This window comes from Dendrobates tinctorius, unplaced genomic scaffold (genome assembly GCF_039654945.1).
Source record: "Dendrobates tinctorius isolate UK_male_01 unplaced genomic scaffold, ASM3965494v1 ptg000044l, whole genome shotgun sequence".
In the NCBI taxonomy this organism is placed as follows: Eukaryota; Metazoa; Chordata; class Amphibia; order Anura; family Dendrobatidae; genus Dendrobates; species Dendrobates tinctorius.
In genome coordinates, this window is record NW_027361712.1 from 4,682,312 (window position 1) to 4,701,473 (window position 19,162).

Below are 19,162 nucleotides of genomic sequence, written 5' to 3' on the forward strand. Positions count from 1 at the left end.
CTTGCATATACAGAGCTTGCATATACAGAGGTTGGCTCTACTTCACTCTAAATATAAAAGCTCTGATTATGTCAGAACTGTTGCACCCAGTAAGCTAAGTGATATATATATATATTGTTGGATTCAGGATCTCGTTGCCTACATTACACTGCTCCCAGATGAGGTACAAATAACTGTTGACAGATTCCCTTTAATAGCCACTGGGGACCGAGTTGCTCTGTAGACTAGTCAGACAGGAGGGTCTTCAGGGGCTTCTCCCCTCCCACTGACTCAACAGGTCTCTGCCTATGCCTACATGTGCACAGCTTTCCAGAGTAAAGCATACTTGACTGAGTTTGTACAGCCAGTGCATGATACATACTGCACATGAATTGACACAGGTGTCAGATTCTCTTTGAGAACTATTTGGACAGGCCAGTAACCAGGTGAGAGCATTTGTAGGCACAACTATAGGCCAGTCTAAATAGGCTGGCAAACATCTGATGGGTCAGGCCAGGACAGGCCCATCAGATGAGAAGATTTTTAAGCAGGTTTAAAAATCTTTATCTGCAGCACATTGCCTGAGTGAACCGATGCGTTCTTTATGATGATGATATTTTAGCCTGTTTACAAGTCACCACACCTGACAAACAAGACAAGTTCAGTTCACAAAAGCTTACAGTACATTGTGTCATTTCTAAAAAAAAGAAACAGACCCTTTTTTCTGAACTCGGACAACCATGTTTAAGAGACTTTAGAAACTTTTCGTACCATATTATTAGCAAAAAGTATTCAGAATTTTGATTACAGACTTGATATCGATAGGAAAGAGATATAACTCAACCTAAGATCAGTGTAAAAAATAATTGCAAAACTTTCTTTTACACTGCTTTAAAACATTGCTGCCGCATTGCATTTTTTGCTACAATGATAATTATATTTCAGTGCTTATTGCCTTAATTTTGGCAAAAAAAATTGCAACGAGGCCACAACATGTGAACATTTTTGCCAATAAAGCTGCAGGAAAATAATTTTTGATCTTAAGCAGCTGCACAAAACAAATATAGAGAATTTGAGAATCATTTGGTTGAATCACAGTTTTATTTCGGTACATATTTTTATAGCTGAAAAACTTACGATAATGACAAGTTGCTCCCATGTATCCTGTGTCTGAGCAATTACAGTAGAAATCACTCCAGGTTTGTGAGCACATTCCTCCATGCTCACAGTAATTTGGAAAACATCTGAAAAACAACATTTCTATATTAGCATTTTAGAAGATTGAAAGCCAGGCACCGAGTTCTGCTTCGTGCGAAAGACTGCAAACTCATTTTATTAGTATAGTTTCAAGTAATGCTGAAATGTAAAATAGAAAAACTAGAGACAGCCGCTCATTAAGAAGAACAAAAGTGATGGCATATTTCATAGCCACAGCTGTAAATGTCATTCTCAGCAATAATATGAACCATAATTTAATACTCCAATATAATGCCCAATAATGACCTATGCAGAAAGAATTTGTCTGCTTTTCAGACATGACTGCCATCTGATCAATCGTTGATTGAATTTGTGCATATAAAACTTTTAAAACCAATATCTTTTGTGGTTGCTCCTTAAAACCTCATTCGGCAGTGCACTTTGAAAAAGTCTAATTAAAAGTTTTGTTCTCCACTAACTAGACTACATTACTGCTAAGGACATTTAGATATTTTATTAGAATACTGTAAAATATACCAGTGATTTTAAGCCAATTAAACTGTGTCAATTCCAGCCGAGAAAAAAGTAGTTGGAAAAACATTGCTAGAAAAGTATTACTAATTCTAATAACTCTTTTACAGTCTCAGATTTTATTATTGGATTTTCTGAAAAGGGGAGAATACAGTATGATATAACCTATCTTAGTCTACAATCATTCACAACTTCTTTAAAGTGCAATATTTAAAACCATCTCTTATTTTTTGTTAACACTGCTCGGCTTGAAGCCATTTCAATGTGCAATTAGAAGAATACTAGAGAGATGGTAATTATAGCAATGGAGATGAGCCACTATGAATGAGTACATTTAAAAGTCTAATCTCAGAAATATATGACATATATAAAATGTTTTAATTGCTCACGTTGTCTTTGATTTAAAAAAAAAAACCTCCCTATAACAGGCATCTATATTCAAGAATATGTTTAAGGAGCCATGTACAACTTTATATTGAAGGTGAAGAAGCCATTAGAGATGATCGAATCGATTTGATGGAAATCAAATTTGAGCTCAATTTCCTTAAATCCACAGGTCCAAGCAAATTCAAATAATTTGATTTTTACAAATTGATCACAAGAAGTTGTTGTCACCATTTTTCACATTGTAGTAGGTTTTGTCTATTATATACCGCTGTATGGATGAGAAGATGGAGGATAACAATTTTCAATCTTCTCTATTCTGTTAGTCCGTGCAAATTGAATTGCATTCAGATGTCATTTGAATACAATCCAATGTTTTCCACGGATTCGTTGATTTGTATGGCCAAGTGTGATCCAAATATGAGATGTAAAAAAATTTGGACATGTGCACAGCTTTATAGACTAACATTGGTTAGAGCGCGATTTGATGTTTTGTTGGATCACACTCAGATCAGAAATATTGCTGTCTGCAACTGCCCTTGACCACATCAATTCAGCACAAATAATCTACCTGCAATTTGAGAAAAATGAATTTACAACAAATTGAATTTTTGGTAAAAATTTGCCAAACCTGACAAATTTGAATTTTAAAAGATTCTATTATCAATAATCCCCATATCTGTGAACTCGCCTATACCTCAGAATTCATTAGAAAGCAGTTTATTTTGTCTCTTGCATGTTTTTTTCACATAGCTATAGTATGGTGCTATATATGGCTCTTAGGATTGCTCTCAGACTGTCTAGAGATCCATAGAAAAGAAATACAGTAACTCTATGTGCCTTCATATCAAACAGCTCTACCATATGTATGAAGCCCCAAAGATGCCTAAAAAAGCAGCCATTTCTTGCATGCACTTGTTTATCACCTCACCCACATCTTTCGCCATTTATCAGCTTTTGTAAATCTCTCTTACCACTAGTCTTAAACACGATGTGAACAATGAACAACATGTGAATGGGCCTAAATGTAAGACCTGAATGGTCAAAACGAGTCAGTTTCAGACCACCAGGGACCCCATTTGTCCTCATGTCTTTCCGTTTTTGATGCTGGATTTTTAAGTATTTTATCAATAAAATATTGGACTTTTTTCTGAAATGGAGTTTTAAGCTGGAGATTTTTTTTCATACATTCATTCATTGACAATATCCAAACAGTCTGCACTCGCATAGAAAGCCTACTACTTTTTACATTTTGTTGAAATTGAGAACCATAAATTCCATTTTTTTTTTATAGAATAAGTCTGTTTTATTGGTCCTTTGCAATACAATTAAGAAGAGATTTCAAGGACAAAGTCTTTTTCCTAAGGGCTAAACCAAGTTAAAACAGATTTCTCTAAGTTGAAAAGTTGTTTTAGGGATCTAATAAAAGTCAAGGGAGATTTAGTGTAAACATAGGATGAAGAGAAAAAGCAATTTTCAACTCACTTTAAGGTCATAAGGATATTATTGATGTGTTAAGCTGAAAAAACGGCACTGAGATGAGCAAAACAAAAACTAAACTTGAAGTAGAACAGCACGTCAAGCATTGACTCTGGTTCACCACAGCAACTGAAAGCAAAATTTTGAGTCTGCAGGCAAAGTAACCTTGAATCATTCAAATATAAAGCAGGTTGCATTTAAGGTTATACAAAAGCAATTTTTGCAACAAAATATATGATGCATGTATTCATATGTTTTCTATAAGACAGTTTAAAACACAGTTGTTACGACTGTAGACTTCAAATAAATTATCGCACGGACTAAAAAAAATCAAACATTTAAAGTGTATCTGTCACCAGCATTTAAAATACAAACTACATAAATTATTAAATAGATTTGTAAGACCTTATGAGACTGGTGTATTCATTTTTAAAGATTCATGTTATAGTTGTTTTGAAATCCTAATAATGAAATGAGCATTTTATGACTACAGATAAACAGTGAAACTTCTCATGCATGCAAGTAGATCGAATCCCTGCCCTTTCAGGCTGTGCATGTTGCGGATTTTGATGTGTTTCCGCAGCGGTTTTGGATCTGTGGAATTGCATCAAATCAGCAGTGTAGTGCACAACCAATGTTAATCTATGGGAAATGGAGATTTGTTGTGCACATGCTGCGGAAAAATATGGAGCGTTTTATTTTCCACAGTACGTCAATTCTTTTTGCAGATCTGCAGCATTTCTGCACCCATTGACTTCCACTGAGTCAGACAAATCTGGAGCAAATCCACAGGTTTAAAAAAATCTGCGTTTTTTCTGCGGATGTGGATGCGTGAAACACTGCAGATTGATAGGAGGAAGAGTGTGTAGGCAGAGACTATGTGGGTGGAGCTATTTGTGTGCAGAGAATGTGTGTGGGTCTGTGTGCGGTGTCTATGTATGTGCGCATGTGTGCGGGGGTCTGTGGGTGTGTGTGGCGCAGTGTGTGTGTGCGGGTATGTATGTAGGCAGACATGATCCGATGGAACTACTAATCCCATCCAGCTATGCCTGCTGCAGTGACAGCTGGCCGATGATGGGACAGCAGTAGTCCCATCATCAGGATAGTGTGTTCAAGTGTAAAAAAAATCCCCGTAATAACGATTGCCCCAAAACGATATCCCGTGGAGAGCTGTCACATTGGCAGATGTGACCACTTTCCAGGGGCTCCAGTGATACAATGACTGCAGGCATCCTCCCGCAGTGTATCACTCCGCCGTCAGAGGTCAATGGAGTTCAGGCTGTCACTTGTGGCACCGCTGTGTGGAAAATTTCTCACATAGCAATGCCGTAAAGTGAGAGCATCAACTCCAGTGAACCCTCAGTGATAACACTGCAGGAGCCATTATCACCTGTCAAAATGTCACTGGAGGCCCTGATGTGACAGCTCTATAGGGAAGATCATTGCAGGACACTCGTTATTAAATGGATTATGTCGGAACAGGGAGTACACTGTTGGTTTACTTTTTTTTTACAGGTGATCGAGGGCGTTGCAGGAATTAGGCATACAACAAAGATGGGAAACTGTGGTTCATGTTTTCTTTTTCATTAAAATACATTGTTCTGGCTGTTTTTTTTAACCCTTTACCATCTCTAGGATTAGTAATGGATAGGTAGCATATTGATGCCTCTACATTACTAAGTTGGGCTTGATGTCACCTTACAATACAAAGGTGACATCAATCCCACAAATATTACCCCATATGCTACAGCTACAGGGCAGTAGGAAGAGAGAGGCTAAGTGCTGGAATTGGTGCATCTTAGCGATGCGCCATTTCTGGGATGGCTGGGGGCAGATGTTTTTAGCCGGGGCGCCATTAACCATGGTCCCTTCCAAAGCTATTAATATCTGCCCCCATCGTCGGCTTTCCCTGTCTGGCATAGAAAATTGCACGGGAGCCCACACCATTTTTTCCCTTTTTTAAAAACTTAAACATATTGTTCATTACTAAACATCGACATTGGTATTATATAGCTATCTATTTATAGATATATCTGTCTATAGATATATCTCTCTACCTATAGATATATCTATAGATAGATATATCTATAGATAGTTATATCTATGTATAGATAGATATATCTATCTCTATCTATCGATAGATCTACAGTATCTATGGATAGATGGATCTATCTATATCTATCTATACGTATATTTATCTGTCTGTCTATCTTATAGTTGTATCTATAGATATATCTATGGATATATCTATGGATAGATAGATAAATCTATATCTATAGATCTATCTATAGATATATATTTAAATATATATTTATCTATATATATATTATTATTTATTTATATATATTATTTATTTATATATATAGATATATCCGTCTATAGAGCTATCTATCTATCTATCCATTTATAGATGTGTCTATCTATAGATCTATCTATCTATAGATCTGTCTGTGTGTGTAAACATTATTCTTCAATGGAGTATGTAAAAGAAGAGGTTGGACAGGGAAATTACATCACAACTCTTTTTTTGTTAAATAATATGTAATTATTTAGCTTACAAAAACGAATACAAATCAGCATGAAAAAACGCATGAAAATCTGCATAAAAAACGCATGGATTTATACTTGCATTTTCTGCAAAGAGATGCAGAATCTGTGCAGAAAATTCCACAGGCAAATCCGCAACGTGTGCACATAACCTCAGTCTGGCTAACAGCTCCAGCTTCTTTGGACTAGTGTCAGATCTTAGCAGGCAAAATGAACATTGAGTTTCAATCGGATCAGATGGGAAGTGATTGATATTAATTCTCTTACCAACATATGACATACAGTTATGTTGGCTCATTGACTTTGATGTAGGCTTGTAAATTGAGCTCGCATCTTTCTTTGCAGATGATGACTGAGATATTCAGACATCATCAGCCATGAGTGGAGTGAAGCTGTTAGGCTAAGTTCACACGTAGCAGAATTCCCGTGGAAGTTACCGCGAGATTTCCGGAATTTCATTCCGTGGGAAAATCGCATTTTAAATTCCCGCAATTTTCCCACAGAAAAACTAGCATTTTTCAAGCGTAATTAGCTTGCAGAATGCTAGTGTTTTCCAAGCGATCTGTAGCATCACTTGGAAAACTGATTGACAGGTTGGTCACACTCGTCAAACACGAATGGTAACAAAAGAGCCCAGAAAAACATCTAAACAGATTAAAAGTGAACTTCAACCTCAAGGAACATCAGTGCCAGATCGCACCATACATTGTTTTATGAGCCAAAGTGGACTTCATGGGAGACGACCAAGGAGGACTACATTGTTGAAAAAAAATCATAAAAAAGTCAGACTGGAATTTGCCAAACTACATGTTGACATGAGAATGTCCTGTGGACAGATGAGACAAAAAAGGAACTTTTTGGCAAGGCACATCAGCTCTACGTTCACAGATGGAAAAATGAAGCATATAAACAAAAGAACACTGTCCCTACTGTGAAACATGTAGGAGACTCTTATGTTCTGGAGCTTCTTTGCTGCATCTGGCACAGGGTGTCTAGAATCTGTGCAGGATACAATGAAATCTCAATACTATCAATGGATTCTAGAGAGAAATGTGCTGCCCAGTGTCAGAAAGCTTGGTACCAGTCGTAGGTCATGGGTCTTGAAACAGGATAATAACCCAAAACACACAGCTAAAAACAAGAACGGCTAAGAGGAAAATATTGGACTATTCTGAAGTGACCTTCTATGAGCCCTGACCTAAATCCTATTGAGCATCTATGGAAAGAGCTGAAACATGCCATCTGGAAAAGGCAACCTTAAAACACAAGACAACTGGAGCAGTTTGCGCTTGAGGAGTGAGCCAAAATACCTGTCAAGAGGTGCAGAAGTCTCATTGACAGCTACGGAATCGTTTGATGCAGTGATTGTCTCAAAAGGTTGTGCAACAAAATATTAAGTTAAGGGTACCATCTTTTCATGTCTGACTTTCATTTGTTCATTTTCATAGATTGTTTATTTATTATTATTTTTGTCAGATTCAAGTTATTTCTGTGACCATTGTGGGTTTTTCTGTCATTAAATGAGGGGTACCAAAAATTTTGACCAACTGTGTATCTCTGCAGTGTGTAAATAATATGTCACATATAGTTTACCAGCAAAGGTAAAAATAAAGAGATAATTTACTGTATCTTTAGGCATTATTTCCTCATTATCATTAGTTAGATATTGAGTTGGTATGGAGAGTAAAGGTATGCATTTCCCTTTTATTTCATGATCTTTGGCTGCTCAGTCACGGTGTCCACACCTGATAAAAAATGCAATAAGCAATAGTATTTACCAATGCTATTTCTCCATCTGACATGTTTGATTTATGTGAGAGAGGTCTACATTCCAAGTTAACATTTGGTGACGCCACTGGTAGGGTGTAAAGACTTATATGCCAGCACACTAGCTATTAATCAAACTGTTCAGTCCCTCCTAAATGTGACACCACAAACCCCTTCTCTGTAATGAGCTTTTTTTCCATTTCACTGACATTTAAGCTTATATTATTTCATCGGTTTTTAGCAAGAATCAGCTTTTGATTTATATACGTCAGATTTTTCTAGAAAATCTAGATTCGAATACAGAGAGATTTACTGAAGATTTAAAGTAAGTCATGTATTTGTACATTTATGATAGGAAACAGTCACAATTAGAGTTGAGCGACTTTAGTCGGATCGGGTTTCATGAAACAAAATTCGTTTCAGATGAAACTGGTTCGACTAGGACAAAAAAAGTCGGAGTTTCATCTGAAACCCGACCCCAATGCAAGTCAATGGGGAATAAAAGTCGGCATTGAGTGGATGAATGTCATCCGCTCAATGCCGACTTTTATTTCCCATTGACTTGCATTGTGGTCGGGTTTCGGATGAAACTCCAACTTTTTTTGTCCTAGTCGAACCAGTTTAATCTGAAACGAATTTTGTTTCATGAAACCCGATCTGACCAAAGCTGCTCAACTCTAACTGTCATAAAGAAGTATAGCATAAGGGTTGAGCTTGCTCTGTAACTGAACCATGCTAATCGCACACAGGAATGAAACAGATGCTAATCCAAGCAGCAAATTACCCCAGTCCTGATACTACTGAACCTGTGCCTGGCTGGCAACCTAAGAATGTAGTAGACTAAAGACTCAGGCCATAAACCATGGGTACGAAGCTGCAGAAGCTGCAGAAGTGTGCAACCTGCCTGCTGATGTGTACACTCACTGAGCATAAAATGACACATGCAAATATGCAGACAGAATGGTAGAGTAACCACCACACATAAATGACACTAGCGTGCCTGCATGCGCCGCTGAGAGCCTTTTATATGCTAGGCTTCACCCCAAACACTCATGCCACATCACCAGAGCAGCTAACGTCCAACTACCAATAAGAAGGTACCACATCACGAACATTCTCAATAACATTATCTCTGGACTTAGACTCCAGAGCACAAGGCTGCAGCTGTATATCACTGGTTACCATAGACTTAACTTGAGAGCCAGCAGTAACCAAACATATACTCTGACCCTGAGTAAGACACTGGCACGTCTGTGCTGAGCAGCAATCGCAGCGGCCGGACTTGAATGGGAGAACACAGTACCAGATAATTCTTGGGATCTATCCTGCGCAGCAGGAAAATCCCGACGCCTAACATGTACATTCATGTGTTCAAAGCAGTTGCTCATTCAGAATGGGAGAAGTAAAGTACTTGAACCACTTGTTAATTACAGTAGAAAATGTAGCGCAGGTATTGATTGTTAAGTTCTGCAGAGCATATTTAGCTCATATAGATAGCGATATAATACACACAGTGTAGAACAGAATAGTACAGTACATACAGGACTGGGATAGTGCAAAACAATGCACTTAGTACATATATTTAGCAGAACAATATGTGTAGTACAAGAACATTGCAATACTTGTAGAACAGGTAGAAAGCAGTACAGTACATACTGATATAAAATAGTACAGGGCATGCAATACTGGTAAAGAACAGTATATTAAATGCAGCTCTGATATTGAACAGTATAAAATGTCACACATGTAGAGTGCAGAACAGTATATGTGGTGCATGTATAGAGAAGTTAAACATATGAAGCAGTACAATACATGCAGTACAGGCAAACAGCAGTATAGTACATGCACTGCAGCACATATAGAGAGAAGAACAGTATTTATAGTACACATAGAACGTTGTACAGTATATGCTGCAGAGTTGGGCAAAAGTAAAGTACAGGTAGAAAGCAGTATAATACACAGGGAAGAGGTAGAGAGCAGTCCAGTACATGTATCACAGGCAGACAGCAGTATAGTACATGCGCCGTAGCACTGTTAGAGAGAAGTACAGTATATCGTGCAAATAGAAAGTTTACAATACATACTGCAAAATTAGGCCTGTTTCACACTTCAGTTTTTTCTTGTCAGTTAAAATCTGCCAAAATGGCGGAAAGCAGATCCGTTGGTAACTAACGTTAACGGATGCCAGCGGACCGTTTTTTTGACGGATCCGTTGGCTGAAGAATTTTAAAGGAACCGCAGCCCGGGGACGAGCGAGAGAGAGAGAGAGAGAGAATTTTTACCGTCCGCCAGAAATGATTTCAGGGTTAAATTTCCGGCTGAGATCATTCCTCCGGGCATGCGCAGTACAAAAATGCGGATCCTTCAAGCCAAAAAAACGTTACAAGCTCCGTCTGTGCATGTCGGCGGATGCAAAAAAATTGGCGGATCCGCAAAAAAACGGATCCAACGGATGGCCATCCGTCAAGATCCACCAGTAATGCAAGTCAATGGGAAAAAAACGGATCCGCCAAACAAAATGGCGGATCCTTTTTTTAGGAAAACGGCGGATCTTGACTGATGGAAAAAAACTGAAATGTGAAACAGGCCTTAGGCAGTAGTAAAGTACATGTATCACAGGTAGAAAGCAGAACAGTACATAAGGTAGAGGTAGAGAGCAGTACTATACTTATAGCAAAGACAGGCACCATGCACCATAGCACATGTAGAGAGAAGTAAAGATCATGTAGTTTAGGTAGAAAGCAGTAGAGTACATAAGGTAGAAGAAGAGAACAGTACAATACATGTATCACAAGCAGACAGCAGCATTGTCATTTAAAACTACAAAATTGTGATTTTTTTTTTTATCTGGGCAGTTACATTGGACCATGGAAACATGAATGTTACATTGGACCATGAAAGATCTGAAATAACCAGCCCATGGTACAATGATTAAACAATTGCACTATCCATGTAGAGTATCAGCTGGATGTGTCATCACTGGGGCAAGTAGTCCAATGACACTATGAAAAGTCTTTACGTTTAAAATTAAAATGTGAATTTAACAAGATCTTAGTAGAGTTCTAGGAAATTTCCAGCCATTATCAAACTGACTGCATCATAAACTTCTCAGGATATGAGAAGTTTCCTGCAAATATCCAATTAAAGTTCTTGCTCCAAATCTAATTTTTCTTCATTCCTTTAGCTACTAAAACAACTCAGTAAGAAAAATGCCATCTGGTCATGAGAATATAAACACCAGGCCTCCCTTCAAGTGATGAAGTAGACTTTTCAACAGAAGTAGAAAAAAATCACCATCCTAAAAACAAGCATCTGATCTGAATTTATAATGCATTTCATAAAAAATGTAGGATTCTAACTTATCCAGAAGGTTCTAAAAGCATGGCCGCAGCACCTACAAATATTCAGTTGTACATTTGCAACTACAGCATAACAGAGCAGTGAGATATGACTTAACCCTTTGACTACAAAGGATTTTTTGACATTTTACATCACTAGCAGCTGGGACTATTTTTTTCGTTTTTAACATGTACAAATAAGTTATACAATAATAAGAAATAATATAAAAACGAGAGATGAGAAACTGAGTGGAATAGCACTGTACTTCACTATACAAAAAATTCACATTTTTAAGAACAAACAGTGTCCTTGTGACAATATATTGTTGAACATTAATCCACACACAAATTCTTGGCTTTAATACACACACTGATGTTTATGACTACATAGATAAGAAAACCATGCAATCTGTATAACTATGCTCATAACTTCTACTAAAACACAAAGTTTATGCTCACCAACAAACTGGACTCTCATCCCAGCTTAAAGGGTTTGTCCGATCTTAAGCTACAAGAGGTGATATATATATATATATATATATATATATATATATACACAGAATAAAGAGTCAGCAAGACTCAAAACGCGTCTATATTTTTTATGCCCATGTAACTATTTTAATGGAGTCACATTAAAGAATGTTTGATTTCAATTCACTTTGCTGGATAGAAAAATCTTTTTCATCCCTTTGAACAAAATTGCTTGATACCTCACAAGCTTTATCCATACACATGGAGTGTATTGCCACAGTGAAGTGGATTGTTTTTTATTTTTGTTTTATTACAGGAGACAAGGGCTTCAGTGGAGTGGGCATTAAGTGAGTATAACTGTGTTTGTTCTTTTTAAATAAAGAAATAAGTGTGTTTTGCTTTAGTTTGAATAAAAGACTTTATACTGGCTGTGTACTTATTTACAATATAACTATAGGATTAGTAATGGATAGATGTCTTATTGCCGTCTCTCTATTACTAAGCCGTGGGAGTGATGTCACCTGACAATACAAAGGTGACATCAAATGTGATCCCCACTTGCTGTGTTTATTTACAATATAGCCATGGACTTGATGTCACCAGATAATACAAATATGACATCAACCCCACAAATATGAACCCCACTTGCTATCACCACAGGGAAAATGGAAAGAGCTGATCAAAGCACCAGAATTGACGCATCTTACAGATGTGCCTTTTCTGGGCGGCTGTGGGCTGCTATTTTTAGGCTGGGGTGGCCATTATCCATGGCCCCTGATCAGCTTGAAAATACAGCTGAGGGTTGCAGCTCACAGCTGTCAGTTTTGCCTGGCTGGTTATCAAAAATAAAGTGAAACTCACATTGTTTTTTTTAATTATTTATTTAAACATAGGTACCGGCTGATGAATACTCTTATCAGCCGCTCCTGCTCTTGCTGATGCCAGTGACAGGAGACAAACAGGAGGTAAACATTTTACCTCTGATCACAGCTATGGGTTCATGGCTGTCTGACCAAAGGTAATTATTTTATTGTTGATCAGAGGCAGTGTTTGCGCGCTGTCATACACATGAGAGCATGGCAAACACTGAATGTATTGTCCCCCGATTCAAGTGAAACGGGTCCGGGTTTGAGAACTGTTTTTGGTAATTTTTTTAACTGCCTGCCAAACCTGTCGAACTTGAACATCCCGGGGATTCACGCATGTCTACATCTATGTAGGATCATAGAATCATAGAATCGTAGAGTTGGAAGGGACCTCCTGGACCATCTGGTCCAACCCCCTGCTCAAAGCAGGATTCGCTAAATCATCCCAGACAGATGTTTGTCCAGCCTCTGTTTGAAGACTTCCATTGAAGGAGAACTCACCACCTCCCGTTGCAGCATGTTCCACTCATTGATCACTCTAACTTGCAAAAAGTTTTTTCTAATATTTAATCTGTGTCTTCTCCCATTCAGTTTCATCCCATTGCTTCTTGTCTTTCTTTGTGCAAATGAGAATAAAGATGAACCTTCTACAATGTGACAGCCCTTGAGATATTTGTAGACAGCTATTAAGTATCCTCTCAGTCTTCTCTTCTGCAAGCTAAACATTCCCAAATCATGCAACCTTTCCTCATAAGACATGGTTTGCAGACCGGTCACCATTCTGGTCGCTCTTTTCTGAACTTGCTCCAGTTTGTTGATGTCTTTTTTAAAATGTGGCACCCAAAGCTGGACTCAATATTCCAGATGAGGTCTGACCAAAGAGGAGTAGAGGGCAATAATGACTTCACGTGATCTAGACAGTATGCTTCTGGTAATACATCCTAGAATTGAATTTGCCTTTTTTGCTGCTGCATCACACTGTTGACTCATATTCAGTCTGTGATCTATTAGTATACCCAAGTCTTTTTCACATGTGCTGTTGCTTAGCCCTATTCCTCCCATTCTGTATATGCTTTTTTCATTTTTATTGCCCATATGTAGTACTTTGGATTTTTCCCTGTTAAAAACCATTCTGTTAGTTGCTTCCCACTTCTCCAGTTTATTTATATCTTTTTGAATCCTCTCTCTTCTCTAGTATTAGCAATCCCTCCTAGCTTTGTGTCATCAGCAAATTTAATCGGTTTACCCTCAATTCCTTCATCTTAATCGTTGATAAATATGTTGAACAATACAGGGCCCAGGGCAGAGCCCTGTGGTACCCCACTTGAGACATTCTTCCAACTGGATGTGCAGACATTTACTACCACTCTTTGGGTTCGATCACTAAGCCAATTATGAATCCACCTAACAGTTGCCTTGTCCATTCCACACTTAGTCATTTTTTCAATAAGGATTGTGTGAGAAACTTTGTCAAAAGCTTTGCTGAAGTCAAGATATACTATATCTACAGCATTTCCTTGATCCACCCAATCAGTGATTCCGTCATAGAAGGAAATTAAGTTAGTCTGACATGACTTATTAGTTACAAACCCATGCTGACTCTGTTTAATCACTTCATTCTTATCCAGGTACTGACATACATGTTGTTTAATAATTTGTTCAAAGATCTTTCCTGGTATAGAAGCCAGACTCACCGGCCTATAGTTGCCTGGGTCCACCTTCTTCCCCTTTTTGAAGATAGGAACAACATTTGCTCTTCTCCAGTCTTCTGGGACTTCTCCTGTTCTCCAAGAATTTTCAAAGATTATGGAGAGGGATTCAAAAATTTCTTCTGCTATCTCCTTCAGTACTCTGGGGTGTAATTCATCTGGACCTGGAGACTTGAATTCATTTAGGTTAGCTAAGTGTTTCCTCACTATCTTTCTGTTTATATATATCCTGGATTCTTCTATTCCCTTAATAGGACAGTGAAGAACAGTTGATGTTACATTTCCTTTCTGAGAGAAAACAGATGCAAAATAGGAATTTAAAAGTTCGGCCTTCTCAACTTCCTGTCTTACCATTTCATCATTTTCATCCTGTAAAAATCCTATAGCATCTTTGACTTTTCTTTTGCTTTTGACATATCCCCAAAATCCTTTATTATTGCTTTTGATGTCTCTAGCAAGCCTCAATTCATTGTCAGCTTTAGTAATCTGATTTGTGCCTTGCAAGTTCTGCAGACAGCATTATATTCTTCTTTAGATATGCCTCCCTCTTTCCATTTGATAAACATTTCTTTCTTCCTTTTTAGCATGTGCTTAAGTTCTGTGTTCATCCATCCTGGTTTCCTTAAATACTTCCTATTTTTCCCTCTTTTCGGAATTGATAACAATTGTGCTTTGAGAATTTTATTTTTCAAGATTTCCCATCCTTCCTGGACATTTTTGCCCTTAAGGATATCCAGCCATTGGATCCCTCCAATTCTCTTTCTGAATCCCTTAAAATCTGCCTTTCTGAAATCTAACCTTGACGTCTGAGTCTTCACAGGTCTTCCTCCTCTAGTTATCCAAAATTCTAAAATAGCATGGTCGCTACCTCCTAAGGTCCCAGCCACTTTTACCTCCTCAACTATTTCCTCCCTGTTGATAAGGATTAGATCCAAGGTAGCAGATCCACTTGGTTTCTCCCCTACCTTTTCGAAGGTAAAGTTGTCAGCAAGAGAGGATAAGAATATCCTTGACCTGTTAGTTTTGCCTGAGAGAGATTCCCAACAAATGACTGGATAGTTGAAATCTCCCATGACAACTATGTCATATATTTTGGAGAACTTGGCCATTTGATGCATAAAGAGTTCATCCATATCTTCAGCTTGCACAGGCGGCCTGTAGTAAATGCCTACAATGGTGTCCTTTCCATTGTTCTGTCCTTGTATTCTTACCCAAACAATTTCCACAGAACTCCCAGTCTCTGAAGCTTGGATCTCTATGCAGATATACACATTTCTAACATACAATGTGACACCTCCTCCTCGTTTATCAAGTCTGTTTCTAGCAAATAAGTTGTATCCTTCTAACCTTGTATTCCAACCATGTGCATTGTCCCACCAAGTTTCAGTGATTCCAATGACATTATATTTCTTTTCCTGCGTTAGTAGTTCCAGTTCTCCTTGTTTGTTGCCCATGCTTGTGCATTAGTATAGAAACATTTTAGTTTGTGATTGGTTTCTCTTTCTCCAATATTTTTATTATTTAGATTCTTTTGTCTTTGTTCTTCCTTTCCACTTCTAATAGCAGAGTTGTCAATAGCATTTGTCAGGTGTATGGCTTTTTCTTGCCTTTTGCTTCTCTTCCCACATTGTTCTAGTTTAAAGCTCTTCTGATGAGTGTAGCAAGGTGGCTTCCAAACACATGCTTTCCAGTCTTCGTAAGGTGCACCCCATCTCTAGCAAGTAGTCCATCCTTTAGGTAATTTACTCCGTGATCCAGAAATCCAAATCCTTGCTGATGGCACCATCGACGTAGCCAGTTGTTCACCTGCAGAATCTTATTCCACCTCCTTGTTCCATGGCCATCCACTGGGAGGATGGAAGGGAAGACCACCTGCGCTCCCAGTTCTTTCACTTTCTAAGGCTGGTTTCACATTCGCGCTTTTTAAGCGCACGCACGGCCGGGGGTAGCTCCGCCCCCGAGCCGGCTCTCTGCCCTGCGTGCCCGCCCCTTCCTTGTAGCGCCGCCTCCTAGCGCACAGCGGCGCCTGCGATCGGCGCACCCTATCTTTAGCATAGGGTGCGCAGATCGTGCGCAGGCCGTGCGCTAGTTGCGCTTTGACCTGCGCTGCGCACTTTTGACGGTGCGCCGTGCGCGCCAAAATCAAACTTTTCGGATTTTGGCGCGCACGGCGCACCGTCAAAAGTGCGCAACGCAGGTCAAAGCGCAACTAGCGCACGGCCTGCGCACGATCTGCGCACCCTATGCTAAAGATAGGGTGCGCCGATCGCAGGCGCCGCTGTGCGCTAGGAGGCGGCGCTACAAGGAAGGGGCGGGCACGCCGGGCAGAGAGCCGGCTCGGGGACGGAGCTACCCCCGGCCGTGCGTGCGCTTAAAAAGCGCGAATGTGAAACCAGCCTTACCTAAGTTTTCAAAGTCACTGCAGATGGTTTCCATGTCGTTTCTTGCTGTGTCATTTGTCCCCACATGTATTAGCAGGAATGGGTAGTCATCTGTAGGTCTGAAGAGTCCTGATATCCTGTCAGACACATCTTTAATTTTTGCACCAGGAAGGCAGCAGATTTCTCTTGAGGCTATATCTGGTCTGCAGATAGCGGCCTCTGTTCCTCTTAACAGGGAATCCCCCATGACCAACACTCTCCGTTTCTTCTTCACAACATTTTTCTTTCTCCATCCATGAGGATTCTGAAGGCGTACAAGGTTGCTGTTTGTGGGCAAAGTCTTATCCTGATGTATTTCTTCACCGTTCTCCTGCGTAAGAGCCTGGTACTGGACCGCTACTACCAACAGGTTGCGCTATAGAGTTCGTCATCTTTTTCTCTGAAGAGGCAATTTGCATACATCTATGTAGAGTCTGCAGTCTCTCTATGTGATTGCAAACTTGTGAATCCTTACATTGTGTGCACTTCTCGCTTTGATCGTTCTACAAAGTCATGATTGCAAGTATGTGATATGCATACATGCAGCCATATTACATCCTCGCTGATTGCAAGTGTACTGAGATAGGCCGGAAACAGTCAAGTCGGAAAGTGAATAGAAGTATGCAAATCACATACTTGTGGTAACATAACTGTAAACTCCAGGCACTAGCATTGGAGAATTTTCACAGTGAGCATTGTGTGCAATGTGATCTGATTTAATGCCACTGCCTAGTTTATTTCTTCTAAATTCCCATTTCTAAAAAAAAAACAGACATTGGATAATGCAACCTGTACCACTCTACACTACTAAAATAGAGACACTAAAGAACTTTACTGGATGTTTAAAAGTAGGTCAATGTCTTTTCTAGTCTCCTTTCTCTTTCAAACTGTTGCTATATAATTATACTGACTAATTTATTTTAGGGTTTTTTTTGCTTATTATTTCTTCTGGAATCTGAACCATCTGTTAGTAGTGCTTTGACTGAAACCTTGCCTATCAGCACATATTTAATGTTCAATGTTTATTAAAATTCTATCAAAATGAATTAAAAATAAATACATTTGTATATCACAGATGGAAAAAAGTTTCTAATTAGGACTTATTATATATAGGTTGATGTGAAAACGGGGCACCGATGGGTTGATATGACAGTCGGAGAGCTGCTGAACATCTCTATGCTTGTCATGATGATTCTCCTGTGAAAGGCAACCTGTAGCTGGAGTACATACAATGATTTTAGTTAAAAATACTATAGCAGTGCGCTATGTACAGTATAGCACAAGCAGTCAGACGATTGCAACTTCAAGTCCCCTAACTATTGAACTATTGAATACAGTAAAAGTTTTTAATAATATGAAAAAAAACATACAAGTTCAAATCAGCCCCCCTTTTGCCCCATTAAAATTAAAACAATGAAAAAAAAAGCTAAGTACACACATTTGGTAGTCTGATTTATCAAAATATAAAGTAAATTATTCCAATCGATAAAGGGTGTAACGAAAAAAAAGCAATGCTGTGAAATGCAATAAGAGGCTAGTAAAAAAATATTGTGTCTATCCAAAAAACGGTATCAGTAAAAACATCAGCTCAGGTTACGAAAAATAAACCATTACACAGCTCTATGTTTCAAAAATTGTAAGAGTTACAGGTCTCCATAAATGGCAACTCAAGCAAAGGGTTTTTTTTGCAAATTTTAGAATTTTACTAGCTGAAGAGCCCGGCGTTGCCTGGGCACAGTAACCAACTGTGGTTAGTTATAACAAATTATAATGATTATATTGCATATAAAACCAATGCATCTAATCCTATCCTGTGTGGTACTGGCTGCTGAGTGGTGTATCTAATCCTATTCTGTGTGATACTGACTGCTGAGCCATGTATCTAATACTATTCTGTTTGATACTGTGTGCTGAGCTGCGTATCTAATCCTATCCTGTGTGATACTGACTGCTGAGCTGTGTATCTAATCCTATCCTGTGTGATACTGCCTGCTGAGCCATGTGTCTAATCCTCTCTCATGTGATACTGAATGCTGAGCCGTGTATCTAATCCTATCCTGTGTGAAACTGACTGCTGAGCCGTGTATCTAATCCTATCCTGTGTGATACTGGACTCCCCCTGCAGTCTGTGTCAGAGGGTGGTCTGTGTTGGCACGGTAATAAATTGTGTTATTTCCAGCTTTACAGAAGGACGATAACACCATAGAAATGATAAGAATAATAGGCCTCAGTTACCACAACTGTCTACAATGAAAACTGTTGCTGATAGCAACCTATGACAGCTCATTTTTCATCTTTTAAACACCTCTGGGACAGCGTGGCGAGTTTTGAGTGGCAACTTTTGTGTTTCGACTTTTATGTGGTGAGGTTGGTGTACGTGTGGTGAAATGTGTGCTGAGGGTGGTATGTGTGTTGAAGCACGTGGTAGTGTGTGGCGCATTTTGAGTGTGTGTTCATATCCCCGTGTGTGGTGA

General features: G+C 38.8%; 1 protein-coding gene across 2 annotated transcripts in view; it reads right to left on the reverse strand.

Annotated features, from left to right (window-relative positions):
• Nucleotides 1-19,162, reverse strand: part of CNTNAP4 (contactin associated protein family member 4) — a 1,095,419-nt gene that overhangs the window by 537,952 nt on the left and 538,305 nt on the right. For both annotated transcript variants that reach the window (XM_073575315.1, XM_073575314.1), the window contains exon 11: nt 1,117-1,223. In XM_073575315.1, coding sequence (XP_073431416.1) covers nt 1,117-1,223 — 107 coding nt within the window. The remainder of the gene's footprint in view (nt 1-1,116; nt 1,224-19,162) is intronic.